We start from the raw sequence: 18,493 nt of genomic DNA, 5'->3' as shown, positions 1-18,493 counted from the left end.
TAGCTCATAGCTGCCCCTGACAATCGCGGCCGCAGTTTGCCTGCTCGCTTTGACACTCGTTTTATTTTTATCTCTTTACGTTCGCTCTCAGCAGCAGCAGCAGCTTCACCCATCATTAACAACCACGCCGTTGTACTCTGGATTATAAGACGCACGTTTCCCCTCTTATTCCCCTCACCGACGTCTCGTGGGCTGCGTCTTAATGTCCCCGGGGCACGTGCGAGTTTGACACGAACCAGATATAGATTCCCTTCTTGTGGATAATAACTTTTGCGACGATGACCGCCGACGCGCAGTTCTTGATCACCTACCTCACGGAGGTGGAGGCCTTGGCCGAGGATCTGCTGGCGGATAAACACCAGGTCCGTACGTAATCATCTACTGTACTGCAGCATTTTAAACGCACGTGTGTGTGTGTGCGCGCGCGCTGTGAAGAAGGGTAATTGCCCGAAACGTCGCCCGCACGTAGTTCCATCTCAAGGCCGCAGCGAACATGCTGCGTTGGAATTCTACAAACGGGCGGCCTGGCGCGAAGCCTCTCATCCAGCAGTGGATGACCACGGCTGACGACGACGATGATGGTGGTGGTAGTTCCCAACATGTCGCCTAGACATGCCAAGGGGTGCGGTACGATGTTTAAATGCGACAAGCGTGTTACGTTCATGCAAAGAGGAGGGGGGGAGGGCGACACTGACTTTCTCACACATCATACACTGACTCACACAACAACAACCGCCATTCGCCACTAAGTGGCGGTGACGTCACCACGACGCTTGTGCCAGGCTATGTGCACCCTGAGGCCACGTGGAGTGTCGAACGCCCGCTGGCAGGAGGTCACGGGGCAGACCCAGGTGCCACGGGTCGACTGACTGAGATGACTGGCTGATGCACCACCTGTGCCCCCTACTGTGCCAACCTGCTGTGCTTTATCCACCCGGCGCTCCGCTCGTTGTTGTGAGCGTCGCTCCTCCGCCCTCCGTTGTTGTTGGAGGGCGACTGCCTCCAACTGCCCAGTAGCGTCCTTCACGAGCCTCCTCCACAGAGGCCGATCTTGACGCCGCTGGTACCAGTCATCGGCAAGTCCACTCAGCTCCACGTCCTGTACCACATCACTCCATCTATTCTCTAGCCCGTGCCGCGCCCGCTTAGCCCCCTCGATCCGGGCGAACAAAAACTGTTTCGGCATGCGGTGGCTGGGCATGCGGTCTACATGACCCAGCCAACGCAGCCTTGCCTGCCGGAGGAGCTCACCGATGGGACCTTGCCCAGATCTTTCAAAGATTTGTGAGCTCACACAATCCAGCCTGGTTAAACCCAGGATGAATCGTAGGCAGGCTAGCCTAAATGTTTCTAACCGGCGAAGATGTTCCATTAGGGGGGTCCACGTTTCGCAAGCGTAGAGAAGGGAGGGAATGACCGTGAAGCTTAGTGCGGAGCGACAGGCCAGGTAGCTTCCACACAGCGTTACGCAACCGATGAAAAGATGTTGCCGCTCGACTGATTCAGAGTGAGATCTCTGCTGTTAAACTGGAGCCGGTCATAAGCGCACTACCCAGGTATGGGAAACTCTCCACTCTCTCCACAACTGCCCCATCACCGATTGGGAGTTGTGGGGGTGGAGTGTCCGATGGTACAAAATACCCAGGTAGGTGCTTAGTTTTGGTGTGGTTGATGGTAAGGCGCCATCTCTTAGTGGCACGCTCCAGTCTCAGCAGCAGCGTCTCCAACTCCTCTGAATGAGCAGCTATTACCGAAACATCGGCATACATAACATGGTTGAGCAATAGAGAGCCATCCCTTGATCGCACCCGGGCATCGATCAGCCTCACATTATATCTGTACCAAATGGAGATTCCCCCGGTACAGCTATTGAAGGCTTCACGAACTATGTGGTCAAAATAGATGTTAAATAATGTGGCAGCCAGAGAATATCCCTGTCGCACCCCAAGGTGTACAGGGAATGGCTCTGACTCCCGGCCACGTAGTTTTACCCGGGCCCACTCACCATCATGAAGGTCCTTAATGATCGTGAGCAGAGGGTCAGGGACTGACCCTCTGGTCAGGGACTGACCCTCTGCTACTGATGGTATCATAGGCCTTGACCAGGTCAATAAAGCAGAGATGTAGGTCTTCTTGGAATTCCCTACACCTCTGCTGTAGCAGACGGACAGAAAATATGGCATCTGTGCAGGACCGCCCTTTCCTGAAACCGCATCGGGGCTCCGCAAGCCTCTCCTCAGCGTGCCTGACAAGGCGATGTTGAATAATCATTGCCAGGACCTTTCCCGGCACACTGAGGAGTGAGATGCCCCTGTAGTTGTTACAGTCTGTGCGGTCCCCCTTCTTAAAGAGGGGGACCAGGGCATCCTTCCAATCCTGCGGAACCTGTCCAGTTGTCCAGACTGTTGTTATCATGTCATATAGGGCAGTCTGTGCACAAACGCCACCCTCCCTCAGCATTTCGCCTGGGAGATCATCTCTACCCGGTGCCTTTCCTGGTCTCAGACTCCGGATCGCCCTCAGTACTTCCTCAACAGATGGCACCTCAGCCAGCCACTCACAGCGGGTGACTTCTTCCAATAGTTGAGGCACTGGAGCCCCAGTAGGGTCATCCCCACTTTGTGCCACGATGTTTTCCTGGCTGAGGGATTTCCTCTCCCCCAGGACCTCACAGAAATGCTCAGCAAATCTGCAAACCTGTTCCTAGGGGTCGGAGATTGGATCACCATTTTTTCCCCTCATGATGGTAATAGGTGTGGCGCTGCAGGTTACTTTTTTGATGGAGTTAAATAGAGATTTGTGATCACGGGCCACTAAGGCAGACTCCATCTCCTCAGCAACCCGCGACCACCACTCATCCTTGTAGCGCCTCACGGCTCTCCGAACCTCCGAGCGAAGGCTGTGGTAAGCCTCCTCATTCTCTGACGTGGGATTCTGTAGCCGATGACAGTGGGCATGTCGCTTTTTCTCATCCATCCTGAACACCTCCTCTGTCAGCCAGGGTCTCTGGGGAGGTCTGGACCGCGTACCCAAAGCAGCCATTGCAGCTGCATAAGTCACAGTCCTAAACCTTGCCCATTTACCCTCGACATCAGGAGGAGTGGGGGACGATACCAACCCCAGCTGCACGCGATGATGAAATTCTCGCTTGCAACTTTCATCAGATAACTGAGACCAGGCCACTTTAGGTTGGAATGGGGTCCTGGGTGTACACCCACCACCGGAGTGGAAGAATGGCAGGCGCATCTTACAGATGACTAGTCGATTGTCAGAGGGCAGATCAGTGCCACGGTAGGTCCTGGTGTCAAGGACATGGGCTCGCATCCGCTGGTCCGTCACTATGTAGTCCAGCAGATGTTCTTGCTTGCTCACTCACACCATGCACTGACTCACACATCATGCACTGACTCGCTCATCATGCGCTTACTCACTCATCATACACTCGCACAACCACTGACCCATTCACTCATCATACACAGGTTCACTCATCGTGTGCTGGCTCACTCGCACATCATACACTCACTCACACTGCCGCTGACTCGCTCACACATCATACACTCACACATACACTCGCTCATACATCATACACTGACTCACTCATCATGCGCTGACTCACACATACACTCACGCTGCTGCTGACTCACTCACACATCATACACTGGGAGTGTCGTGCTGCCAGCTATGGCTGCAGGTTTTGTCGTACATGTTATGTATATCGTTTATTGTTAAATTTAAAATCAGTTCCTATGATTACTGTTGTTACATTGTTTTTATAGCTTTATTTTGGTGATTCGAAAACATATGGTTAATCTAAATTGTCTTATGGTTGTTGTTGTTGGCTTGCACCACATTTGTGATTTTTGCACACAGCGTTTTAATAAGTTTTTTTGTGTGGAATATTTGCTGGTTTATTCCAGGATGTTCTGTGTTCAAATTTTGTTTGTTGCGGTTGCACCCGGCTTAAGAGCCGCATGGCTCACAGGGCTATACCTAATAAATGCAACTTTAAACTTGATTTTAGCGGCCAATGCGAACAGTCGGTTGCGAATTGATGATACAAGGCCTGGGGTGGGGGCGTACCCGGGTGGGGGAGGCCATAAATGACGTCACGCACCTAGGGGGGTGGGGGGTCACACATTTGTGACGATGTGTGACAAAGGGTGGGGGGGGGGGTTGAGAGATGTGACGTCACATCGAAATGTGCAACTTTAAATAAATATAGACAACACGTTCTACTTAATTAAATAGACTTTTTAATAAATGTTTTCTCCTACAACATCAGAGTGTAGCGCCACATTAAATACGCACTACGATGACAATAGTTTAAAGCGATTTTAAGCATGTTTTATTTTTTTTAGGGGGAGGGGGGGGCAGAGCTTTGTGACGTCATATTTGAGGGGGGGTTCTGACTTTTTGTGACGCCGTGTGACGAGGGGGGGGGGTCAAAAATCGTCCAAAATCGCGTGACGTCATTTATGGACGGCCCCTTACCTTATTATTAATGAGCAGGTCACACCTTATTGGTCACCCCGTGCCCGTATGAATCTCAACGTGCATCTTACAAAGTCTCATCACAAGGGAGAAACACAAACAAATAGACGCAAATATTAACTTGTATTGACCCAGCTGTATGCCGCATAGACCTAAAAACGAAATTTCCCTGTCTAAGAATACGGGGTTAAACCGTATGGGTTGGCACGATATGTTGTCCCAAGGGCCGGGTCACATGAAGTTGTTGGGTGGATCTGGCCCAAGAGGTCTGCAACATTTCAAAGAAGAGGAAGAGTCACCATCTGTTTCAGTTTTTTTTGTACCACAATATTTCGAGAGCCGCATCACGCGGAGAGAGAGAGGGCTGCTCGTGGTAACATCGCCTAGATTTTGCCATGTACATACCTAAAAAAAAACAGTAAGAGAAGACTGACAATCGTGTATATTATGTAGCCAGATATGGATAACGCAATTAAACAAATTGTATTACTTCGCAATTGTAACACGCCAAAACGTATTTATTTTATACCTTCCAATGGGGCTCTCACAACCCAGCCACCCCACTCTGCTCTCCATGCTTCACTGAACCCCAACTACTATGATCGCCCCTTTGTACATCTCAGACTCTCTTACTCCCTTAACTGCCCCAACAGACAGCCCCTGCGGTTGTCCACCGAAACCCACTCCACCTCACACCCCCGCATACACCCGTCAACCCATACGGTTAACCCCGTTTTCATGTACAGGCAGAGTTGAGTTTTTCAGACTCATACGGCGTACAGCCGTTTAAGTGCGAGCAAAAATATATATATTTGTGTTGTTTTCCCTTGTGATTGGGCTTTGTAGGATGAACGTAGAACATTTATAACGGCACTGGGTTCTCAATACGGTCTAAATTGGTGTGTAATAAAGTAGGCACTGATAAGGGGTTGACAGGGTATGCATCCGCGAGCAGGTGGATCTGTCCACTTCTCAGTGGCGCTGTTAACGTTCACAGGCAGCAGCAGCAGCACAAGTCGGGGAGTCTCATGCCTGCAATTCGCCGTTGTGGTGTCCACTTCCCTTTGGCATGTAGCCTGTCAATTTCTTTATGGATAAGGATTGTATCTTGATTTGAAGCTTGCGTGACTGCAGGAATCCATACTCTTTGGTTCTTTCGGTAAAGTCACGTAGGTATAAAATAAAATAAATCGCGACGTTTCGGGCGCACAACACAAGCGTCCGTCATGTTTTCTCACCTGATGACGGACGCTTGTGTTGTGCGCCCGAAACGTCGTGATTTATTTTATTTTATACCTACGTGACTTTAGCGATAAGGTTTGTGTTGCACTATACACAAACACATTCTCGAGCAGTGTTTTTAACCTTCACTGCAGCCTTGCAGCCCTTTGGTTCTCAATGGTAAAAAAATTGTATGTTAATAAATACATAGGTTTGATGAAACAAAGTAGTTGTACTTACGTGTCCGTGCTTAATTTGTCTTTTGATTATTTACCTTCTAATAAAAATCTGACCATGTCTCGCACCCCCCAAGGGGAGCGTGCACCCCAGGTTAAGAACAGCCACTGCTTTTGAGTGTAAATAACCGAGTAAAATAAAATAAAAATATATATTTTTAAAACCTCCGCCCGCAAGGGGGCAGCCAAAGATCCGTGTGTGGCTCCGGAGGCGCAGGGTTGATAGATGATGGAGGTGCTTGGTGGTGTCACCGAGTTGGATCTCAGTTTTAACGTCGATCTATCTCTCTCTCTCTCTCGTTCCCTGCAGATGGTCGCCTTGGACAGGAAGAGGAACAGCAACAGAGAGGCTCTTCGTGCCGTGCAAGGGGGCGCAGCTGCGGGTACAGAGACTCCAGAATGTTGTTTTTCAGAATCAGAACATTCATTTAAACTGGAGGAATCCGATGAGCTATGAAGCTCTTTTTCACAGATGTCCAGTCGGGGCATGGGTCAGAACGTTACAACAACAAACAGTACAAACACACAATTGAAGTGCAAAGTATAGGAACGGTAAATAAATCACTTAAGAAAATATAAAAATAAAAATAAACTATTCTTTGGGTTCATATTCTTGGTTCTTTCGGTAAAGTCACGTAGAAGGGAAACAAAATAAAAAAATATATAAAACAATATTTTTTTTGCTTCTCTTCTACGTGACTTTACCGAAAGAAGCAAGAATATTAATCCCTGCAGTCATGAAAGCTTTAAATCAAAATGTATTCTTTGGGTCTTTCGGTAAAATCACGTAGATAGGTTCAAATGAATACAAATAAAATAACGTAGGTAAAAAATACCTACGTGACTTTACCGAATAGAACCAAAGAGTATGGATCCTTGCAGTCACGAAAGCTTCAAATCTAGAACAAATAAAATAAATAAAAAACTACGACGTTTCGATCACAACACAAGCGATCATCATCAGGTGAAGCCCGCTTACTTATTATTTAGAAGTGAATAATAAAACTCCGACCATGAGTAGCGTTGGAATGACTGTCTGAACACACGTCTCATTTTTCCTATTAAATGAATGGGTAAATCCATTCCTCTTCATGAAATGTTGTTTTACCCGTGTTTATTTGAAGAATGCATCCCTTTTGTAAGCCGACACCTATACACGTCTCCTCCGTTAAAATATGTACTTCCGTATTTATTGTCTGAAAACTTTTTTGAGTTGTGAAATTTGAAAATGGTTGTTTGATTTTTTTTAGAAAAAACCTGGGTCTGTTTTGGAAATATGTTCATCAAAATACCCCGATCGAAGACAAGACAGATGATAAAAAATGGTAAATATTTTTGCCGCACAATCGCACTGGACACAATTACACGCATCGTCGCGTGTGAGTTTTAAATCACCGATCGGTAGGAGGACGGGTGTCTCGTAGGTCAGAGAGCTGAGCCGGTGCTGCTGAGAATCTGCGTTCGAATCCAGGCAGCTGCCTGTTATTAAACCGGGTTCTCAAGTGTGCAGTGATTAATGAGCCACAGCCCATTCGCCAATGACTCCATGAAAAAAAACCACCATGGTAAGTTCGGTTCCACACTTCTTGTTTCGTATGGCTGTCGATGTAGATGCAGAGCAACGACTACAAATTCACATTCAGGTGGTCAAGCCAGACAACGGCTTCAGGAGCAGCGGAGTTGGTGTCATCACCGTGATGTCTCCTTCGTATTTGTGGATCGGGAATTGCGTCGTTAAACATTGTACGGTCTGTTCTGGATGACCAAAATCGCAAACTGGAGATTTTAAAATTCGTCCTTTGTGCATCATGTATCCGCATCTGCCATGGTTTGTGCGGATGTACTTTAGGGTGGACCATGAGGGATCTTCTTCAGGAGTATTTTTATGAAAATACTTTCCCACTTCCATGTAAAACAAAGGTCATTTGAAAGCGATCTCAGAGGTAGCTCTGTAATATCAGCTTCTGTGGACCATTTCCCTGACACGAAAGTTCTCGCTGCTGTCCGAGAGATGTATGTATGTTGAACTTCTTTTGCACTGTACGTAGTCAACCGTGTTAATGGATGCTTTGTCTTGAGTCATGATACCGACATCACGATCAGGGGTGGGGGGGAATAACTTTGGGAATCGTTAAGTTTGACAAAAATAAAAGAACGAACGCCGCTTGTTGTACCCTCGTACACTGGATGCTTGAAGAGATCCTGTCGACCCCGTGTTTGAACTTCAGATCAAGAGCAGCTGGAGTCGGAGATGACGAGGATCCGCAGGGAGCTGAAGGTGAAGTTGAATCGTCTGAACGAGGCGCAAGGTGAGAAGGTCACGGGCCCACTTGTTCGAGTAGCCGCGATGTTATTTTCACGAAACGATGCGATGTTAATTTCCGCGATATCGGTTTCCCCTATAGCTGTTGTGAAAGAGTAGGCCAAATATATCCTCTGTACAGTCCTATGAGCCCAGACCAGATAATTTGCATGTCAGTTACCAACAACTGAGGGGGCATCACTTCAGTGGTTACAATTTCTCGTGGTCGCCAATAACGGTGAATTATAACCAATCGAAATGGGTGGGCTATGAAACAATAGTTAACTCGTATAAGCCATATAAATCATTCGGTACTATTAACGTTTTGCTACCTTGGGTGGTACCGGCTTCGTGGGGCTCTCTAGTGGAGGCCCGTCTGCCAGCAACAGCGCGAGAGAGACGTTACAGGGCTGCGCCTTTAACCTTTGCAGTACCGTATGCTAGATATATCTTGGTATAATCCTCCATTATGGCGACCACCGCCTCTCTCAATTGACCAAAGCGTGGAGCGTTTGTCGCATGAGCGGTGATTCTCATTAAAAGCGGCCGCAATAAAAGCGCCGCGTCTGACCTTTTTCCTTGCTCCTCCGCGCACCTCACGTCTTCACGGTTGGACTGAGCTGCCATCAGGCGACCGGGCGTCTGATCAGGATAATGGTCCCCGGGAGTTTGAGTCACCGCACAAAATGTACAACCCGTTGCCAATCCACTGCCGGACGAAAGCCCTGTCCCAGGCTTTTCTGTGTTGGTCGCGCACGGGCGTCGAGGATAATTTTGTCCGCGTAGGTCGGTACGAGTTGACCGACGGCGGGAGGCTCGGGGGACCAGTTCGGATATCGCTTACCACTGAAGAATAAGAATATTTATATTGGAGGAATCCGAGAAGCTATTAAGCTCCTTTTCACAAGATGTCCAGTAGGGGCATCTGACCACTGCCATCAGCCGTGGTGAGAAAATTACACTTGGGGTCACCAAGTTTTTAGCACAATTTTACTCAACACTGCACCGCCTCTCCAACATTTTTATTAAGCATGTCTTGATTGATTCCATTCTTAAAGTTGTTTTATTCAGACCATGGATTGTAAATGTTCTACATTCTGACTTAACGACTGTTTTACCCCCCCCTCACCCCACCAATACATTTTTGCACGTGGACACAATGTATGAAGGCCTCCACACACCGTGTGAGGCGTGTGGGTTATTTGACCATACTTCACGATAGTCAGTGCAGGTTGGACGGATACATTGTTTTTCTCTTTTACTTTGAAGGGTGTCTACAAGGCACGTGCTCCAGATTAACAGATTCATCCCAAAACCATCGGGCCTAGATACGAGGTTTCGGACGATCCAATTTTTTTATTTCGTTGAAGATCAACCGCAAAGTATGACGTCACGGGAAATGATGTCACTTGCATTACATCTGTTCCGTGCTTTTCCGGTGAAAAGTGGTGTCACGTGACACCGGGTCACTTTTGTCAGCATGTAGATACGTTAAGTTCAAATTTACATCGTATAACCAGATGAGAACTCAAAGAGTCAAAGAGGATTTAGTCTAATTTTCAAGAGTGGTTCACGGCTTTGGTCTGCCGGTAGTGGGCGTTAGTTGCTGCCTGTATTCCCAGTTGGTTTAACACGTAGGCTTTCACGACCAATAAGCCCAGTTGAGTAATTTACGAGTAATTTTTTGAGTTTGCCAAATTTGCACCAACTTAAATGAGTACATAATGTCAATTATTATTACGCAGTGTAATTATTTTTTTTAGATAAAAACCAAAAATTGTGTTTTTTTTTTTTATCTGAAACCATTCCTTAGTGTCTACAAATGTTCGATGTGCCTGGCTGTCATAGACAAACCGGCCCAGTGGCTCAACAGAAGAGCTACTTGTGAAAAAAGAGCTTAATGGCTCATCGGATTCCTCCAGGACAAATAAAGATTCTGATTCTATAGGCACAATTGCAGCCGATCCACCGATTGTGGGCAAGCCGGTAGAGGTGGCGGTATTGGTGGGTGGGGGGGGGGGGGGGCGGGGGGCGGTACCCTTCATGACGAGTCGTTGCAAGCGGGGTAATAGCGGCGGAACAAATGTAAGTTGCGGTCATGAACCACACAACTCCATCCCCACCTGCAATAACACGCAGGGGGATGAGTAACGGGAAATTGACAATTGCGGCACGTGGAGCGCGCCACGAAGCCTCGGCGTGCCGCGCTTTTTCGGTCAAACGCAAATCCATTCCGCTGTCACTGCGATGAGCGTCCTGCGATTGTGTGTGCGAGCGGCTTGTTTTTTTTTCCTATGTTTTTTTTCCCTCTCCCTTTTTCTGCAGGCAAACCGGAGCTAAAGGGCTTCGATCTCGCCCCGCTGTCGCGGGAGGAAATGCTCGCGATCAATAAAGTAATTAAGGAGTGACGAAGAAGCCGTTCCCGCGCGTTTGCCCCGCGATGATCGGCGCCTCGTGCGCGCGCGCGCTGCCTGCGATTCCTTCCGCCAAGCGGGCGTCGAGAGCCGCTCGTTATTTCGGATTAAACTTTGTTTCATCGTTATCATCACCACCACCGTCGCCCAGCGTGGGCCCAGACCCTCCGAAACGCCGAGCGGCCAGCAACAAACGACACGACCGAAGGCGTGATCTCGGGTCAGCGGTGTCGGATGTGCCTGTGTGTACATCGGTGTGGGGACAGCCATTTGGTCGGTCCACTGCCGGATGAAGGCCTCCCTCCACTGTGTCGGCCACGGTGGTTGTTTGACCATACTTCACCACGCTTGTCAGTGCATTTTGGTGAACGGAGCACATTTTTTTTTTGCAGAGAATCGCTATTCGGGTAAACGGAGCACATTTCTTCTGAGAATCCACACTCGGGTCATTTGTCTCTTTCCCCAATTTTATCCGGATTGTGCCATCAGCATCACGAGATGAAGCGCTCATTTGGAACTCCTCGCAAAGCAGTGCAACCCTTGGTGTTAAGAGATTGAGTGTCCCTTGGAAGCGGATATCACTGAGCTACCTCTGAATTCCATTTGAGTTTTATAATCCACACATCTAAGGAGTATTTTTTTTTTGTTTTCGCTGATTGATAACCTTCTTTGGGCACGTGGGCATGTTGCTTTTTATGCCCGAGTTCAAGAACGCATATATATGAAAAAAATAGTAAAACGGTGATTATAGTGAAGTCACAATGAGTGTCGGCTAATGTATTGTCGCAGTGATTAGCGCGCTCCGCTAAGAACCCCGTTCAACCCGAGTTCGATTCCCGCTCACGACCATTGTACACTGTGCAAGTTGCGTTTAACACTTGCAGAAAACCTCAATCATATTTTACATTAATGACAAAAAAGCTTCCCGTGTTTTTTTTTTAAATTAACTTTGCATTCTGGGTTCTCGAATGACAATAAAATTTGATGTTAACAAAACATATATACACTTCCTGTGTAATGTTTGAGTTGATGCAGGGTCACAAAACATATACACACTTCCTGTGTAATGTTTGAGTTGATGCAGGGTCACAAAACATACACTTCCTGTGTAATGTTTGAGTTGATGTCGTGTCACAAAACATATATACACTTCCTGTGTAATGTTTGAGTTGATGCAGGGTCACAAAACATATACACTTCCTGTGTAATGTTTGAGTTGATGCAGAGTCACAAAACATATACACACTTCCTGTGCAATGTTTGAGTTGATGCAGGGTCACAAAACATACACTTCCTGTGTAATGTTTGAGTTGATGCAGGGTCACAAAACATATACACTTCCTGTGTAATGTTTGAGTTGATGCAGGGTCACAAAACATATATACACTTCCTGTGTAATGTTTGAGTTGATGCAGGGTCACAAAACAAAAGGAGGAGGGGTTGGGTTTTTGTATTTCGAACCGTGAACATGACCTTGCCTTGTGACTTTGCGTGTCACGGACTTGCCGATTGCGGATATTTTATTTAAAGAATGTAACCCCCGCGATGGGCAAGGGTTTGCTGTGTATTTAAAAATGCCGGGTGCGGGGTGACGGGGATGACGCTCGTTGACAATGCCATCCCTGTGAAGTAACAGCACGGCGGTAATTGGAGTGGGAAATTTCCCTCTCGCTTGCCCAGCGAGCTGCAACAGCTGCTGGACAATGGACCCCTCTGTTAAAACGCCGTGCGGGAAGACGCGGAGGTGTTTACGAGAGTGAGCCGGGCATGGCTGTTCGCATCCATCAGATATTTATTTTAGAAGATGTATCCATAAACAAGCCCGGACATGTCAATCTCAATTCGAACAAGGAGTAGTAGTGGTGGGAGTTGCCACCTGTACAGTCCCCCCCCCCCCCCCCCAAGGAGTCTCGGGTATTCTGTAAACAGAATGAGTCACATGGCAAGACTTTCCAGTCTTCAAGGTGGCGCTGCGATGGTGATACTCGTGCCTCAGCAAGTTAGGGACCAGGCCGGGTTCCATTCCCGACTCGGGCACTTGCATGCGGACACGGAACGGAGTTTCTGGCTGCATCTTCCGTTAGCCGTAGAGTCACCTCGTACCGTATCGTATTATTGCCGGAAAGGGTAAAACGTATTCTCTGTTCTAAACTAAACTTTTTTTTATTTTACCAGGTAAGGCCCCACTGAGCTACAGAGCTCTTTTGGAAGGGACCTGGCCAAAAATGATAGCTCAACGGAAGTGGCTTGTCGCGTGGAATTGTATAGCAGCCAGATACTCTAAACGCATGATGTTGATTCTGAATGTGTGGGGGGGGGGGGGGGAACCAGACGACACGGAGAAAATCTACGTGACCACGGGGAGAAGAGACATGCACACTCTAAATACACAACAGGCGTCAGAGTCGGGATCGAACCCACCATCTCGCGCATACCAGGCGAGGTTGTTAACATCTCCTAGCCACCGTGGCGCCCCTAATCATCGTCATCTTGACACCGACACAAAATGGTCCCATAGATATAACTGCTCAACCCGCGCTATTAACTCTTCGATATTTGCATTGTCTTTGTGCTGTTCGACTTTTGGCGTGAGACAAGGCCTTAAAGGAGGCTGTCTCTGGTGTAGGCCAATCAGTTCCAAGGACAATGCACACATTATCATCAAAGCGCGTTTGATTGCATGTGATACCACGATCATGATGTGTGGTGAATGCAGACTTGAAAATGCCTTGCAATATGTGGTGTCTATTTGGTGTTTGAACATGTTAATACATCATTATTGCTGCCGGAATGGGTGAAGCCAATGATTTTTTCATCATCTTGATTCCGACAAAACAATGGTCCCGTAGACACACCGCGACTCCTCTTGCCACTCACGTTCAACTCCGAAATTCCACGCTCTCTCCCCTATCCCGCACCTCCCCAGTTGCGCGCCCCGTGCCATCACCTGGAATTCCTTGCTGCGAACGCGTGCGCCCCGCTCTCCGTCGACTCGTCCGTGTGGCGCGCGCATTCCTCCCGCGCCTCTCGTGTTCCCACATGCCTGACGGCGCCCGGGAGAGTTTAAGTCCTCGCGTACCCACGCTGTCTAGAGAGCTAGATAGGTGGGGGGGAGGGTGGCATGGGCAGGGCACAGAGAGAGGGATAGAACGAGAGAGACAGAGGACGCGTACGCTGATTGAAGAATTCAAAACTACTCTCCCGAGCCTTCGCGAGTGACATCACCTCTCAAACTCGCTCCGAAGTTACTCCGGTGCGCGTGGCCTTACGAGTCGGACGTTCGCACAAGCCGACTTCATGAAGATCTACCTGGATGTGTTTGTTTAGAATTTTCAGAGGACCCGAGACGTGTTACGTAGTCGGAAACCTCGTACAGTGCTCTGTTTGGTACGTTGCTTTTACTTAAACCAACGTCTTTTTTTTCGTATACGTTCCAAAGAATCACTGAACTCGTGAATTAATTCATTGATTGCTTAATTAAAGAGTCGGTTGCTAGGACAGCTTTGCCAGTTGTTGGCCTCATTGATTGACAACAGGCTAGGTAATATCTTTCTCTCTAAGCGGCCGCGTCAGTATTTGTCCGCCAAGACTTGGCCGGCCAATTTTGATCTCAAAATTTTCCACAAGGGACCTCTCCTCTCAAACCGACCGCTCAAAATTTGATAGCACCCCCCCCCCCCCTTTGGCCAATTGTTGGTGGCACCTTTTTTTATATCACGGAAGGACATTTCATCAAGCCACTCCAGCCTCAGCCATCAGCCATGTCCGCACAGTCTCAGCAGCTGGAGGACTGGGGGACTCAGCACATGAGCGTCCTTCGTCGGGAAGCCGAGGACTCCTACAGGGAAGACCAGCGACTGGCTCTGGAGGCCCTCCTCAGCGGAGGCATCCTCGCTTACCGCTCGCTGGTGGAGCGGGAAGGTGCGGAAGACTTCCTCGACGACGACGAGATGGAGGCCATCCTGGCCAGCGTGGAGGTGTCACCAATGCAGCATTGTCAGGATGAGGACGAGGAACAGCAGCAGGAGAGAGGAGTGGAATGTCCCGGTTACGTTGGTCACGAAGATGAGGCAGGCAGGACATTGGAAGAGGCGCGGTCGCTTACCTACTTTCCACAGCTGTCCGATCTGGAGCCGCCAATGCTCGACCTCGGATGGCCGGATGAAAGAGACCTCATCAATCATCATCATCAGCTGCTGCTGCAGCCGCATACGCAGCAGCAGAAGCAGCTGCAACATCTACAGCTACAGCAGCATCAGCAGCTGATGCAGGCGAGGTCGTGGAGGCAGCTGGGCATTCCAGTCGACGAAGCGATGGCGATGGCCGGAGTGATGGATGGCGCGGTGGGCCCGGGTCTCGGCGTGAGAGGCACTGCGGGACCGCGAGGGGAGGTGCGCTTCACGCCCAGAGCTCGCGACGAGGAGCCCAACTGCAGAGAAGCTGTGCTCAGGCTCATCAGAGCAGCTCGTACGGTGAGGTGTAGCGTGAAATGAATTCGCGTTGTTCCACCAGGGGGGGTGGCGGTGGGGGGGCTCTTTCAAACCGGCCACTCGATATCGATTAGGGGCAGCTCGACCAAATTGTTGGAGTCACTGTGGAACGGTGGGACCACACACGGTAGCCTGTGCACACCAACACCACCACTACCAACACGACCACCACCGGCACTTTCCCATTGTCACGCACCACCACCACCACAACTACCACATCCAGTACCACCATCACCCCTTCCAATCGTCAGGCACAACCACCACCAGCACCAACACTATTATGTGTCGTGGTGTCAATGATGGTGGTGTTTATTAATAATGATGATCATTTTGATGATGATGGTGATGATTTATGATGTGGGTGGCAGTTGGTGATGATGATGAAGGTAATGATGGTGCTGATGATAAATGTGTATGACGGATGATGATGATGAGGGTTAGAATGATGGTGGTAATGACGGTGGGGTTGATGATGGTAGTAGTGACGACGATGATTAATATATGATGATTGACTAGGATTTATTGTGATTATGGTCGATGTCGTTTCATGATGATGACGATGTTGGCGATCATGATGATAATAATGACGTTGAGGATAACGGTCACCTGCATGAGACGTTTAAGGAAATGTGACGGGCATCGCTTTGACATGCCGTACACAACGTGACTAATCACGCCGCTTACCCGTGACTATACGGCACGGCAAGGGGGAGTCGGGGATGCGATGCGTGGGGGGCGGTGGGGGGGGGAGACGAGGAGTAGGAGATGAGAGGTAGAGGATGGAGAAGGAGCGCAGAAACGTGGGCACGGGGATCAGGGGAGACGAGGAGAGACAGAGGAGGGAGATGCTGCGTCGGGGCCTTCACGCTGCCGCTGCTGCTTTCACAGCAGGCGGAGAGATGGGAGAGGGGTTCAGAGTGGGGCTGGCCACGCACACAAGTCACGTGATTTACTAGAGGCTTGGGCTGATTTCAGATATACAGAGGATGACCCAAACGTCACGGCACAGAGGCTTATTTTATTCTTGTTAAAACTGACGTGAAAACATTTTACCTGTTTATTCTTTAAGTTAATATTTGATCGATTATAATCGTTAATTATATATTCTTCTTCTTGCGGAGTCACCTAAAATCCGTCGTTTCGACAAAACTCGACTAATAAACCTGAATGCATTGAGACAAAACATAATTGATGAATGTTCAAATATTACACCTGTAACCTCTTTTTAATGAGTCCTAAATTAATTTCTAAAGAGAGTTCATGCATCATATGTTAAAGTCAATGCAAGCCCGTTTGAGAATTTGTTAAAATAAATTAAGTAACCCTAAGTGAATTATTAAAAATAAATAAAATTACCCCCATGTGTCCTGACTTTTGGGCCACTCTGTAAAATAACCCTATGGGTCCTGACTTCTGAACCACTTTGTATAATAACCATGTTTGCCCTGACTTTTGTGCCACGCTGTATAATAATAACCCAATGTGTCCTGGCTTTTGGACCATGTGCACATTTCTCGATGCGCGTGTCGAGAACGCATCGCGTTTACACGTCTCCGCCCCCCCCCCCCCCCCGCAACTCTCGACTCCCACCACCCCCCACGTGGGACGACACAGGTACTGGCTCTTGTGTGCCGGGCGCCGTCTGACCCCACGATCCTGCGCGAGCTCCTGGACGCTGCGCGTCGGCGCGTGCCCGTGTACGCTCTCGTGGAGGGCGCGTCGCTCCCCGCCTTCCTGCGCGCGTGCACGCGGGCGCGAGCGCCGCTCCTCGCGCAAAAGGTGATCATCAGCGAGGCGTAGCCGTGTCTCTGTGTGTGTGTGTGCACCTGCGTGGAAGAGTAGCGGTTAGTGCGCCGCGCTATGAACCTTGCGACCCAGGTTCGATTCCCGCTCACTGCCAGCACCAGTGACGATTATTTGAACCGGAACTGGGCCTCCCCTAGGTCGACTCAGCCTCAAATGAGTACCGGGTGCGATGTTTAAACATCGCCACTATGGAGACAAAAGCGGTCAGGCATGGTGCTAGCTACCCACCCCCTCGTGCGCCGTTCCGGCCTTTATAGGTGCTCGCTAACAGCAATTGCGAAAACGGTCTGTTAAGGATATACGGGCGAACTTTGTCTTTAATGTGTCTGAGCGGCGGTAGAGGTCAACTCAGCCTCAAATGAGTAGCCCGTGCGCTGTGTAAACATCGCCAGATGATTGATTGATTAAGACGAGGATGATTGGATGCTGATAATGAAAATAACGATGTTGATTGATCGTTGCTGCCGATTGATGAATCACTCTCCACGCCTCGTATCTCTCCCTTCCCCTCTCCCTAATTTTCTGTACGTATGTTGAACTTCTTTCGCACCGTACGTAGCCAACCGTGCTAATCGGAGGTGTCTCATTTCCCACACCAACCCTCCCCCCCCTCCCCCCCACCAGTTCGTCCGAGTCCGCACCCTGAGCGGCCTCCGCTTCGTCACGCGCTCGGGGGCGCGCGCCACGGGTCGCGTGCGCGAGAGCTTCCTCGTGGCGGACTGCGCGCTCGTAGCCACGGGCACATACGGGTGTGCGCTACGTCATCGTGATCATTGTGACGATCATGATGACGATGATAATGATGACGAGTATGATGATGACGATGAGGATCAGGACGACGATGATGAAAATGATTATAACGATGGTTCTGATGATGATGATGATCATATAACGATGATCGTATTATTTCGCACCGTATGCAGTCAACTGCGTTCGTGGCCACGGGCACATCGGGGTGTGCGCTCCGTCATCGTGATCATTATGACGATCATGATGACGATGGTAACGATGATGATATCGATGATAATGATAACGATTACAATGATGGTGCTGACAATGGTGATTACGATATCGGTGACGATGGTGATGATGACTTCAACAATGACGATAACGGGGATAGTGATGACGACGCCGACGAAGATGACGATGGTGGTAAGAATGATGACGCAATGAAGATGATTTATGATGACAATTCTCTAGCGATGCTAAGTATATTAATACATGTGCTTTCCGTCTGTCAGGCACCACAACGCCTCGGCCATTCCAATTCCCTCGCTGTAGTCTCGCCGAGGGGACCCCCCCCCGGTGGTTGATGTCTCTGTGCGGCACAGAGTATAGGCAATACGGGGCTCGCGAGTCAATGCCCAGCTGTAATGTGTACGTGGCGACTACGTGATGTGCGGAGCGGTGGGCATTGTGGTTAGTGCACTGCCCTACGAACCCGGCGAAATCCCGAGTTCGATTCCCGCAATCAAGTCGGCAGCTAATATCTGAACCGGTCCTGGCCCTGCCCTAGCTCGACTCAGCCTCAAA

The 18,493-nt window shown here is 49.1% G+C and overlaps 1 protein-coding gene across 2 annotated transcripts; it reads left to right on the top strand.

The window, feature by feature from the left end:
- Nucleotides 1–5: 5 nt before the first annotated feature.
- LOC116944237 (p53 and DNA damage-regulated protein 1) lies at nt 6–15,886 on the top strand. Of its 2 annotated transcripts, none has more exons than XM_032957751.2 (5): nt 6–362; nt 6,259–6,331; nt 7,199–7,273; nt 8,177–8,257; nt 10,576–11,664. In XM_032957751.2, exons 1-5 carry the CDS (start codon nt 279–281, stop codon nt 10,656–10,658), a joined length of 396 nt encoding a protein of 131 aa, XP_032813642.2. In that variant the 5' UTR covers nt 6–278; the 3' UTR covers nt 10,659–11,664. The 2 variants fall into 2 exon arrangements, with proteins under 2 accessions (XP_032813642.2, XP_075924357.1); XM_076068242.1 differs by having other exon boundaries at nt 221–362; nt 10,576–15,886.
- Nucleotides 15,887–18,493: the final 2,607 nt, after the last annotated feature.

Source organism: Petromyzon marinus, chromosome 20 (assembly GCF_048934315.1).
Source record: "Petromyzon marinus isolate PM22_M1 ecotype Great Lakes invasive population chromosome 20, UKy_Petmar_22M1.pri1.0, whole genome shotgun sequence".
NCBI classification, from domain to species: domain Eukaryota; kingdom Metazoa; phylum Chordata; class Hyperoartia; order Petromyzontiformes; family Petromyzontidae; genus Petromyzon; species Petromyzon marinus.
The sequence above is the reverse complement of the archived record's forward strand: the minus strand, read 5'-3'. Positions and strand labels throughout refer to the sequence as shown.

What these genes read in the sequence shown, in the direction of transcription:
- LOC116944237 (XM_076068242.1), top strand. Translation starts at nt 14,426, where the DNA reads ATGTCCGCACAGTCTCAGCAGCTGGAGGACTGGGGGACTCAGCACATG.